Source organism: Saimiri boliviensis, chromosome X, assembly GCF_048565385.1.
Source record: "Saimiri boliviensis isolate mSaiBol1 chromosome X, mSaiBol1.pri, whole genome shotgun sequence".
NCBI classification, from domain to species: domain Eukaryota; kingdom Metazoa; phylum Chordata; class Mammalia; order Primates; family Cebidae; genus Saimiri; species Saimiri boliviensis.
The window spans coordinates 149,431-162,500 of NC_133470.1; the positions used below are offsets into that span (position 1 = coordinate 149,431).

A 13,070-nucleotide genomic window follows, 5' to 3' on the forward strand; every position below is an offset into this window, starting at 1 on the left:
GTTTGAAATAATAAATCATTTGTAATAATTCTTTACAAATTATATGAATGCATTAAATCACAAGATGTACCCTAAAACTATGCACATCTTTAATGCATTAATAAATATAATAGGGGATGATGGTATAAAAATATTGAGTTAGGAAATGGAATATTGCTGAATGGTGTAAAAAGTGTATTGAAGACCAGCTGGACTCTTCAGTTGGTACCTAAAGAGATAATGCCTTGTTTGGGCTCCTGTTATTAAAATCATGGTCTCTCTGTTGGCTCTGAAATATATATGTGGTCAGACTGTGGGGACAGACCCTAGTAACTCAAACTCACAAAATTTTTATGTGAATTTACAATGCATCTTGTCATCATGTTAATTTACAACAGGAAATATATACATATACAATATATATCTATATATACATACAACATATATGCATATATACCTATACATATACTATATATGTGTATGTATAGTATGTTTTGTAATATTTTTTGTTTGGTTTCCTGATACCTATAGATAGATATAGATATAGATGAATTTTTATATATTAGGGAATCAGACCAAAAAAGTAAATTGTCCATTGCATTAAGTCCCTGTTGTTAAAAAATCAAAAAAACCTACTTGGGGAAATGAAAATCAGAAGGCTTCTCTTTGAGCATGTGATACGTAAGGGCTGTTTCATGAATTGGATGAGGTTAATGGTCAAAGGTGATTGTTATCAAAATTTTCTGCCTCCAGAAATTTTCTTTAGAAAAAGTTGGTGGACACATTTTTCATTTGTTTTTTCCATATTGATTGAGGCTTAATCTTTACCAGTAGCCATTGTAGGATCTGGATTTTCAGGATGTAAGGTGTCTTGTGCACTCTGGTACACAGCTTTGTCCTTACCCTGTAGTCCAAGTGAAGGTAATAAAAATGTAGTCTGGCATTGGGCGCGGTTGCTCACGCCTGTAATCCCAGCACTCTGGGAGACCGAGGTGAGTGAATCATCTGAGGCCAGCCTGACCAACATGGTGAAACCTTGTCTCTGTTAAAAATACAAACATTAACTGGGAAGCTGAGGCAGGAGAATCTCTTGAACCTGAGAGACGGAGGTTGCAGTGAGCTGAGATCACACCATTGCACTCCAGCCTGGGCAACAGAGGGAGACTCTGTCTTAAAAAAAAAAAAAAGTTGTCTGGGAGTAATAAGGCCATATTTGCTCTATAGATGAGACTGAATGCTTGGTGTCACTTAGGGCAAATCCTTTTTTCCCTGGTATGTTTCCAAATGTGCAGAGTTCTATGAATTTTCACAGAAAGAGCATCAATATGCTGCAAGTTAGCACCAACCAATCTGAAAGTGTAAGGTAAGCAATCCTATTCTCTTCTGTCTGCCAGTTTGAGTCTTCAAACATTCTCACACGTTTCACCTATGACTCTGCATTAGTGCTTGAAGAACAGATCCTATTGTTCACAAAAGCCTCTGTCGAGTTTCAGAAGTTTCGTATGATCCACAGTAACATGATATTGAGTGGAAAAAACAATGGTGAACAGGAAATACAAAGACTTGGACAGTGTGACAATAAGCTCATGGATTAGGCTCATGAACACTAGAAAGTGTTTTTATCTGGATTCTCAGTGTATGAATCTCCTACAGTTGCTATAACGAATCACTATAGGGCAGAGTACAATGGCTCGCATCTGTGATTCCAGCACTTTGGAAGGCTAAGATAAGTGGGTCACTTGAGTCCTGTTGAGCTTCAGACCAGTCAAGACAACACACGGAGACCATATCTCTACAAATAATAATAATTTAAAAAATAGCTGGATATGGTGGCATGCATATGTAGTCACAGCTGCTCGGGAGGCTGAAGTGGGAGGATTAACTGAGCCAGGGATTTTGAGGCTGCAGTGAACTGTGATTGCACCACCGCACTCCAGTCTGGGCAATAGAGTGAGGTCCTGTCTCAAAAAAAAAAAAAAATACCACAAAAGTAGTGGCCTGATGCAGCATGAATTTATTGTCCTACTGTTCTTGATGTCAAAAATCCAAAATTAACCTCGTGGGGCTAGTTACTTCTGGGGATTCTAGGGCAGAATCTGTTTTCTGTCTCTGGTTTCTCGAAGCTGCCTCCATTCCTTCGTTTGTAGCATTTTGTTTTCTGACTCAGATCCCTCTGTGTCTCTCTTATGAAAGGACCTTTCTGATTCCACTGGATCCACCCAGATAATCCAGATAATCACCTCATCTCACAATCCTTAATTCATTCCCTTTTACCATGTAATGTCACATCTTCACAGGTTTTGGGAATTAGGATGTAGCTGTCTTTCGAATGGGACGTTATTCAGTTGATCACTTTGACCATGACTCTTCATTTTGGCAGCTCAGTTTGGGTTGCAAACTATTTAATTTTAAATCTTTAATGTTCAGAGTTGTGCTTCCTCTGTAGGCTCTAAGGGGGATTCTTCCTGCCCCTCCCCACTCCTGGTGGCTCTAGGCATCCCTGCGCTTGTGGCTCCATCACTCCAGTCTGTGCTTCATCTGCATATGGCCTTTCCCTCTGTGTCTGTGTCTCGTGTTTTTTTTTGTTTGTTTGTTTGTTTGTTTTTAAAGATGGGGTTTTACCATGTTGGTCAGGCTAGTCTTGAACTCCCAACCTCAGGTGATCCGCCCACCTTGGCCTCCAAAGTGCTTGGATTACAGGCGTGAGCCACCACGCTCGGCCCTCGTCTTAAGTCTCCTATAAGGACAATGGTCATGGGATTTAGTGCCCATCCTAATTCCAGGATGTCCTCATCTTCAGATCCTTAACTAATGACCTCTGCAAAGGTCCTTATACCCAAATAAGGTCTCATTTCAAGTTTTGGGCTTCAAATATATGGACATATCTTTCTGGGGGCTACTATTCAATCTACTACAATTGTATCCAGTTTCTTCTGGAGGCTCTAGGGGAGGATCCTTTCTGCCTCCTCCATCTCCTGGTGGCTCCAGACGTCTTTTGGCTGGTGGTCACATTACTCCATTTCCACATGGCCTTTTCTTCTGTGCTTGTGTCTCCTCTTCTCTTACAGGGACAACCTTACTGAATTTGGGATTCATCCTAATCCAGAATGATCGCCTCTTAACTAATTAAATCTCCAGAGGCCCCATTTCCAAATAAGGCCCCATTCTGAGGTTTCAAGTGAACATAAATTCTGAGGGGTCACTGTTCAAGACACCATGACACAAGTCTTGTTTTTTAAATTCATTTCTTTTTCTTTTTGTATATTTTGATATCTCGTCAGGGCAAAAATTTCCCAACAAATGGCATTTGTGGTGTGTGCTTCCTAGGTAGCTGGGGACTTATCATTCATGCAGATGGATTATCAAAATTAGAAGTGGGCCAGCCTAGTTCCCTGTATCCTTATGTGAGAACCTACAGTGTGCAAATGCCAAGGCATTTCTGTTTGTACTGGCTTATGGCTCATGAAACTCTTGATCTTGCTAAGAAATGACTTCCATACCACTATCTCTTGATGTCTCTCAGGGTGTGACTGCAGTTTGAGGCTTCATGAACAGTGAGAACATCAACCAAACAGAGCTAGATTTGACTTTTTGCACTCTCATGATATGGGAGGTCTGTGTTGGCTTGCAGGATATTCTACAGCTGTCCTGGCATCTGAGAATCAAAAGAACAGTGATGGTGCCACAGGACTACCAGGTTCATGTGCCTGCTGCACAGTAACATACCAGTACACTGAGACAGCAGGGTTTACAGCAGAGAAAGAGTAATAGTTTCAGGACAATTAGTGCAAACATGAGAGGAGACCTCAAATCTTTTTTTTTTTTTTTTTTTTTTTGAGTCAGAGTCTCACTCTGTTGCTCAGGCTGGAGTGCAGTGGTGCAATCTCAGCTCACTGCAACCTCTGCTTCCTGGGTTCAGCAATTCTCCCACCTCAGCCTCCCCAGTAGTGGCGATTACATGAGCCCACCATCATGCCTGGCTACTTTTTATACTTTCAGTAGAGACAGGATTTCAACATGTTGGCCAGGCTGGTCTCAAACTACTAACCTCGGGTGACCTGCCTGCTTCAGCCTCCCAAAGTTCTGTGATTACATGTGTGTGCCAATGTGCCTGGTCTCCAATCTATCTTTTCAAGGTTCTGGGCTGGGTTTTTTAGGGAAATCATGGAGGATCTTGGGGTCACTGATAGGTTGGGGTAAGAGGGAATGAAATCATCAGAATATAGAAACAGCATGCTTTGTTAAGTCAGCTTCTCATAGGGTCCTTTAAAGCAGCTGACATCAGTAGTTTCCCTGGTATGCAGGACCTGAAAGGTTACCGCAAATGGAAAACTTAACATTTCATAATGTTATGTTATCATCCTGTAGCAGGGTCTATGTGATTCTAGGACAAGTAGGAAGACATAGATTAGAGAGCAAACTGACCCCCTCCCTTCCTCTCTGATTGACTTTATGAAGTTTATAGAGATGGTTTCAGTAGCATCACCAAAGGGGTTGGGGAGCAGTTGAGGTGCTGGAGGATCTTGGAATCCATTTCATGCAGGATGGGGCCCTTGGGTGGACCCACTCTATCTTCTGCAGCATGGAGAAGAAGGAAAGACGTCATGTCTGCGAGAAGCCAAAACGCATTGTTGTTCACATTCATAGATGTTGAAAATTCACAAGTCATGTCACTGATGTCTTCTCAGGCACCGTGAGGGACCTTTCCTCCTCTTCTTCTCCTTTCTTCACGTGCACGTACCTCTCCCCACCACAGACGATTTCATTGGCACCAGCAAGCATGGCTTATATGGGGACAATGTGGAAGAAATGGACTCCATGGTGGGTAAGTCACAGCACCTAAGTGGACAGAAACTCACATGTTCTGATAGTACAGGACACCTGAAAACTGCTCTTGATCAACATGTGGAGTGAAGAGAATTATGTCCACGGGACAGGGTTGGTCTGAGACTTAAGTGAGCTAATAGTTGCAAGCAATTGAGAAAGTCAGCAAAATACCATAAGCATTTCCTCTCCTTTCTTTGCATGCCATCCACTTATGAACTGGGGTCTTTGTCTACTTGACTGCATCTCCAGTGCTGGCCAGACCACAAATTAGAGCTTCTTTTTCAAATTTTCAACTCTCATTTTAGATTCGGGGAGTACTGTGCAGATTTGTTACCTGGGTGTATTCTGTGATGCTGAGGTTTAGGATATGATCAAACCCTTCACCCAGACACTAAGCATAGCACCCAATAGTTAGTGTTTCAACCCTTGCCTCCTCCTTCCTTCACCCCTCTAGTAGTCTGCAGTATCTATTGTTCTGATCTGTGTGTTCATGTATACTTGATGTTACGCTCCCACTTATTTTGTTTTGTTTTTAAAAATAAATTTTATTGTGTATATTTAAGATTCACAAGGTGATGTTAGAAGATACATATAGATAGAAAATGATTACTATAGTGAAGCAAGTAGTAACCATTAAGTAATATACTTGAGTAATAGTAATAGAGTAAGCAAACGCATCTGTCATCTCACATAGTTACTTTTCTGTGACAAGATCAGCTAAAATCTATTTAACAGAAGTCCAGCTGAACACAGTGGCTCACACCTGTAATCCCAGCACTTTGGGAGGCTGAGGCAGGAGCATCACTTGAGCCCAGGAGTTTGAGACCAGCCTGGACAACCTAGTGAGACCCTGTCTCTATAAAAATGCAAAAATTAGCTGGGTGTGGTGGCATGCACCTGTAGTCCCAGGTACTCAGGAGACTAAAGCAGGAGGATTGCTTGAGCCCATAAATTGAGGCTGCAGTGAGCCATGATCGCACCACTGCACTCCAGTCTGGGTGACAGTAACTCTCACTTATAAGTGAGAACATACAGTACTTGGTTTTCTATTTCTGCATTAATTTACATAGAATAATGTCTACCACCTGCATGTATGTTACTGCAAAGGATATGATCTTGTTCTTTTTTATGGCTATGTAGTATTCCATGGTGCATATGTGCCACATTTTCTTTATCCAATCCACTGTTGATAGGTACCTAGGTTGATTTGTCTTTGCTGTTGTGAATACTGCTGGATGAACATATGAATGCACATGTCTTTTTTTTTTTTTTTTTTTTGAGACAGAGTCTTGCTCTGTTGCCAGGCTGGAGTGCAGTGGCACAATCTCGGCTCACTGCAACCTCCGCCTCCCGGGTTCAAGCAATTCTTCTGACTCAGCCTCCCAAATAGCTGGGACTACAGGTGTGTGCCAAACGCCCGGCTAATTTTTGTATTTTTTTTTTTTTTTTAGTATAGATGGGGTTTCAACATGTTGGCTAGGATGGTCTCGATCTCTTGACCTCGTGATCCCCCTGCCTCGGCTTCCCAAAGTGCTAGAATTACAGGCATGAGCCACCACACTCGCCCTCCCCCCCACTTTTTTTTTTTTTTGAGGCAAGACCTCCCTTTGTCACTCAGGCTGAAGTGCCATGACATGATCTCAGCTCACTGTAACCTCTGCTTTGTGAGTTCAAGTGATTCTTCTGCCTCAGCCTCTTGAGTACCTGGGACTATAGACACATGCTACTGCACCCGGCTAATTTTTGTGTTTTTTGTAGAGGTAAGGTTTTTTTTTTTTTTTTTTTTTTTTTTTTCTTTTTTTTTTTTTTATGTTGCCAAGGCTGCTCTTGAACTCCTGAGCTCAGGTAAATATGCCTGCTTTGGCATCTCAAAGCACTGGGATTACAGGTGTGAGTCACTGCACCCAGCCCACATATCTTTTTGGTAGAAAGAGAAATAATGTCTTTAGACTCTTTAGTGACATAGCCAACCTTTATTGCAGATCTCTTGAGCACCAAGATCTTAGTTGGGGTTGGGGACTAACTGGTAAGTCAGAATCCAGTACCCTCATGAACTCATCTTGTAGAGAGGACAATGTAAATGTGGTTTCCTAGGATTTACATGGTAAATATATTGATTAGCAAAATGGCTTCAATTTTCCAACATTAATGAAATAAAATCGTGAGTGAAACTCACATATGTGCAGGACACAAATTTAAAGTACAATATTTTCCAGATATAGATATTGCGAAATATATGTCACTAAATCGAAAGATACTTTGGAAAAACAAGCCTAGCAAAAGCAAAGCCAATTTGCATAGTCTTAAACACATAAAAATGTAAAATATTTAAAAATATGAATAATATTCAAACCAAATGCATGCACACGAATAGATGTTTATGTAGGTATAAGTGTGTATGTCTGTGTCTATAGTGTTTGTGTACATATCTATAGAAACAGATAGATGATTGACAGAGATAGATGATGGATAGATAGATGATAGGTAAATAGATGATAGATAGATAGATAATGGATTGATAGATAGATAGATAATGGATTGATAGATAAGCATAATTAGTTACACACATAGAAATATATTAGCTAAATATATAAATATATTAGCTGTATAAAAAATATATTTATTTATATATATATATATATAAAGTCTACAGTGTTTCTCTGTTGGATATATGTCCCCAAATTAAGACCTTTCCTTTTTGTTAAACATACTGCATTTCAAGACACAATGGATCAGCAGCTCCAATATCAATAACCAAAATATTTAGAAATAATTTTTCAAGCAGCAAATTAGTATCTTGAAGCTGACTCACGAAAGAAAACTTGAATACATGGAAGGGAAGAGTTATTTCAGAGTTAACATTGAAAACTAAGCTAGCTCTGATTAGAGCATTCATTTCTATTCTCTGGGGAGTGGTCATTATAGAGGTAATGATGAAATACACAGTGAATGAACTGATAGGAAATAAGGTTTCCAGAAACATGTGATCAGAAAGTCTTTGGCAGAAAACATCAAGAAACTCTTCTGTGATCATAAGAAATGCTATCAAAAAGAAAAGTACAGAAATTAAAACACAGAAATATGAGATTTGACTTTTAGATCAATGAAGCAGAAAATAATAGCCTTAGAGCAGGTCTGGGAAAAAGAAGGACGTTACATTAGGCACAATACGGTTTTTAAGTCAAGGTGGCAGGGGTGAAACATGTTGGGGAAACTTTGTGTTATGAGTTGACTTATGTCCCCCCAAAAAGATATGTTCAAGTCATAACCCAAGGTACATGAGCATGGGATCTTATTTGGAAATAGGGTCTTTGCATATAGAATCAAGTTAAGATGAGGTCATTGGGGGTGGGTCCTAATCCAATATGGTGAATTAGGATGAGGCTGCTACAAGCCAAGGAAGGCTGAGGACTGATGCCAACTGTCCGAAGCGAGGAAGAGGTAAGGAAAGATCCCCCCGCCATGAACTTCGGAGTGAGAGTGACCCTGCCAGCATCCTGATTTCGAACATCTGGCCTCCAGAACTGTGAGAGAATAAACGTTTGTTGTTTTAAGCCACCTCATTTGCACTAATATGTTTCAGCAGCCCAAAGGGATTCGAGAGTTGGTGTAGGAAAAACCATTACCAATTCAGCTAGCATGCTTTTCCATGCACATTAAGGACACTGAATGAAACAAAACAAAAACGAGAAGAAGCTATGAACAGTAACTTTACATCTGGATGAGGTATAGTGTTAGTAATAGCAGAAGGTTATGTGATAAACAGCATGACTAAAGGCCCTTTGCAAACTGAGGAGATACTAGCAACAACAAGGCATTGGTTTAACTCCTTAACAAATAAAGAGTTCTTATAAATCAATGGAAACACATAATTCCTCCCCAAAATATCAGCAAAAGCTAAACATCTTTTACAGATTAAAAATACAAATGTCAGAGTGGACACAGGAGGAAACCCATGATCATTCATAATTTATCATAATCACCTATCAAACATTAGACACTGATGAGGAATTGAGAAAATGAACTACTTTAATGCCAAAAGTTGTTCATTATGGCATTTTAAATTATGGCAAAGTATGAAAATTAACCAAAACAGTGAACAACAGTACAATGGTTAAACACTTCTCATCACTTGATTAAGTGGTATCTTCCAGTTTTCTCCACTGTAAAGTTACTTATTTTCTCATTACTTATTAATTTGAAATTATTAACTATTTTATGGGAGATACTTTGAGAGGAAGCCAATATCTTGGTTCTTATCAAACTTTCAGTGCCAGGTTTAGCATCCATTGATCATTTTCTCTTGGCTCAATTTTCAATGTGATTTTTGCTACAAGTACTGTGGTAACTTTTTTGAAGTATTTAAAAATATAAATTCTTTCTTAGTCTTGTCCTTACCTGTGTGTCTTGGCTCTAGAAAATTTCTAAGATATAGTATTTCAGGAACGTTAATGTAATGTTATCTGAGATAACCAACAGTAGAACACACAGAATTAGACACGTTTGTCACTAATGAGTTTTTCCATAATTATGTATAATACAGACTGGGTTTGGGAACTGTAGGAATTTGGCTATTTTCTTATAAAAATGATTGGAAATGTGGTTTACTTTGAGTATGTTCCTCCTCTTTTAACTTGCCCATTGAATCTGATTCTCCCATCTAGTCATCCTATTCTCTATTTAAAATATCAAATAAGAAGGGAAGTGAAATGGTTAGGTAAAGAATTGCTTACCTAAATCATCTGCAAGGATATATCAAATCAATTGTGTGAACCCAACAGTGGGAGTGTGTTATTCCTGCCTCTGTCTCCTCAAACTCTGTAACAATGTTTGCTTTCTGTGAGCCGAGACACATCAGTCAGAATACCACCACGGTCCTCTTCATATCCAGTGGGCAAAAAGGGATTTCTCTGTTTAATGTTTTTATTCTGCATGAAGGAAATGATCAAGGAGAATTTGCACTTTTAATTGATATTAGTAGCAACTGATGTTCATTTGTATTGCCATAATTTTTTCTGAAAGCAGTTTATCTCTTACAAATTTTGGACTCTGATTTTTTTTTTGTTGTTATTTTGTTTGTTTTTGAGATGGAGTCTCTCTCTGTCACCCAGGCTGGAGTGCAACGGTGCAACCTCTGCTCACTGCAACCTCCATCTCCCGGGTTTAAGCAATTATTTGCCTCAGCTTCCCAAGTAGCTGGGATAACAGGCATGTGCCACCACACCACCACACCCAGCTAATTTTTGTATTTTTAGTAGAGATGGGGTTTCACCATCTTGGCCAGACTGGTCTTAAACTCCTGACCTCATGATCCACCCGCCTCAGCCTCCCAAGTGCTGAAATTACAGGCATGAGTCATCGCGCCCAGCCTCGCAGTTTTTTTCTCTTTCAATGGTTTGTCCATTTAAACTGTTAATGCAGAGTCCTTTTCTTTTGTGGCTTTTGACATAGTAAGGGTCACATCATCCTTGTTTTCCTTTAGATAGCTCACGCCCATTTGACTTAGGGGTGAAATATTTCAGAGTGTCATTATTTTTACTCGTCTCTTTTATATTATTTTAGGCAAGATTCTTGATGCTATAGACGAGTTTGGCCTAAGGAACAACACCCTCGTCTACTTTACATCTGACCACGGAGGGCATTTGGAGGCTAGGCGAGGGCATGCCCAACTTGGTGGATGGAATGGAATATACAAAGGTGAGGAGAGCAACTCACGCATGTGATCAGGTGGTGAATAACCTTTTTGTGGTTGTTATAATTAAAGCCCACGACACAAAGGAATGAGGCATGAAAAACTGAACAAGTTTGTTTAATTTGACTCTTAGTAAAATGAAGTATTGAACCAAGGTCAAGAAAATTGGTCTTCTGTTAACGTTTCTGTGGAAAGAAGCCATGTATGTAGAGGGAGCATCTAGAAATATTCCCTTCTGACAACCCTACAAAATTATGAGGAGTTAGCACAAGCAGATGCCTTTATGAGGTTTTTAAAGGGATATCTACTTATTAATTCCATTTATGAGACTATTGAGAGATTAAATAAGGGGGCGTGTGGTTCCCAGAGAACAGAGACCAGAAACCAGGGATCCTTCACTGTTAAGACGCCTTTGATGCTCTCTTCCAAGGATATAGTATAGCATAGAAAGCAGCCAAGCCCATCTTGGGTTTTACTATTAAATTCACATACACTGATTGATTTTATGCCCGTGTGTAACATTTAGTCTACAAAATAGGTCCATAAGCTACTACATTGGCCAGGTCTATAACATGTAACCTGATGTTGTAAGAATATTATTTTCATCTGTGAAATAAGGATTAAAAAAAGGAAAAGAAAAAAAGAAAATTATTTGGAAAATGTCAAGTATGTTTTATCATATGTCTTGGGAGAGATTTTATTTTCTAGAGGAAAATACATTGTTATTCATGTAACTACAGATTCCACAGTCTTGGATTCAGTAGGAAATCATAATTTCCGTATGAATGAGGTAAAGGCTCTGTCTCTATCTTGCAGAGGGTGTGAATGTGTGCTCTTAGAGCCTGTGCCACTGAAATGTGCATTTAGGACCCAAAACAAATCCTTAGTGGAAATTGTTGTTATAGACATTCTATTTTTAAAAAAATAGTTTAATAGCTTTGGGGATACAGGTGGTTTTTTGTTACATGGGTAAGTTCTTTAGTGGTGATTTCTGAGATTTTAGTGCACCCGTCACCCGAGTATGTATGCTGTGCCCAACATGTAGCATTGTTTTTTCTCAGCCCCCTCTCAATCATCCCCCAAAGTCCCCAGAGCCCATTATATCATTCTTATGGCTTTGCATTCTTGTAGCTTAGCTCCTACTTATAAGTGAGAACATAGGACATTTGGTTTTCCATTCCTGAGTTACTTCACTCAGAATAATGGTCTCCAGCTCCATCCAAGTTACTGCAATAGACATTATTTCATTTCTTTTTACAGTTGAGTAGAATTCCATGATGTACAAGCACCACATTTTCTTTATCCTATTGGTCGATGGGTACTTAGGCTGGTTCCGTATCTGGAACTGAGAATTGTGCTGCTATAAACATGTGTGTGCATGTTAAGACATTCTAAGTTTGCTTATGAGAACTATTTTAAAAAATTTTTAATTTTTCAGCATGCCATGACATAATGTAAACTCTACTCTGATTAATTTAATAAAATAAGAGTCCATTAACACAGGAAGGTAGCCTCTTCTAATTTTCCCCTGGAAATCCTGGTGTACGCCTGTCATCTTGGTATAATTAAGACAACTTTCTGCTTTTATTCTCAATAATACCTTGACGTGGACAACCAATTACCACATGCCCATAGTATTCCAGTTATTTTCAGGGTGTTGGAATCAACAACGAGAAAAACAGGCAGAAATCCTTCATAGAGTTTATATCCCACTGGAGGGAGGCACGCCAGAAAATGAAATAAATAAATAATATGATGTGTTAGAAGGTGGCAGTAGATATGAACAAACACGAGAATAAAGAATTCTGGGTTGGGGCTGCTGTGTCAGATTAAATATTCAGGCATGCCTCATTAAGGTTACTGGGAGCTCCATAATCTTGGGGGCTGGATACAAAAACAAAATGGTAATTTTTAATAATCTAGGAAGTTATTTTGAGCAAAGGTATGAGGGAGATTGTAAATGAAGCAGACGTATATTTGATAAAAAAAAACATTTTAGGTAGAGAAAATTGCCATGCAAATAGAATGTAAATGTCCAAGATTACATATGTTTAGTTATTTAATAAAAACCTATCAGCAGCACAGGAAAATATGGTTCTGTGGATGTGCACTACTTACCCCACCAGTACTCTACAAACAGTGGACACTATACCAAGTGATCTCTTTTGATACTAGCTTACATGTTAAATACATTCCATACAGTGACTATTTTAACTAGCCACAATCATTGGATGTAATTTCATTGTCTTGTAGGTGGAAAAGGCATGGGGGGCTGGGAAGGTGGAATCCGCGTCCCAGGAATTGTTCGATGGCCTGGAAAGGTACCAGCTGGACAGTTGATTAAGGAAGCTACAAGTTTAATGGATATTTTACCAACTCTCGCATCAGTATCAGGAGGAAGTCCCCCTCAGGACAGGTGATGTCATATAAAGTGTAAATAACAACTTTTCACTCTTCTTCCTTCTCAGAAGATTCAAAACAAGGAGACTGACTCTATCCTGGCAGACCCACTTTTTCCCTAAAGTGTACACAGTTTAACTTCATATATGACTGTGTCTATTCAGCATCCTTC

At 39.3% G+C, this 13,070-nt stretch overlaps 1 protein-coding gene across 1 annotated transcript in view; it reads left to right on the plus strand.

Annotated features, from left to right (window-relative positions):
- ARSF (arylsulfatase F) overlaps positions 1 to 13,070 on the plus strand; it is a 39,743-nt gene that overhangs the window by 16,270 nt on the left and 10,403 nt on the right. The window contains exons 6-8 of the mRNA XM_010336115.3: positions 4,668 to 4,804; positions 10,369 to 10,503; positions 12,752 to 12,914. Coding sequence (XP_010334417.2) covers positions 4,668 to 4,804; positions 10,369 to 10,503; positions 12,752 to 12,914 — 435 coding nt within the window. The remainder of the gene's footprint in view (positions 1 to 4,667; positions 4,805 to 10,368; positions 10,504 to 12,751; positions 12,915 to 13,070) is intronic.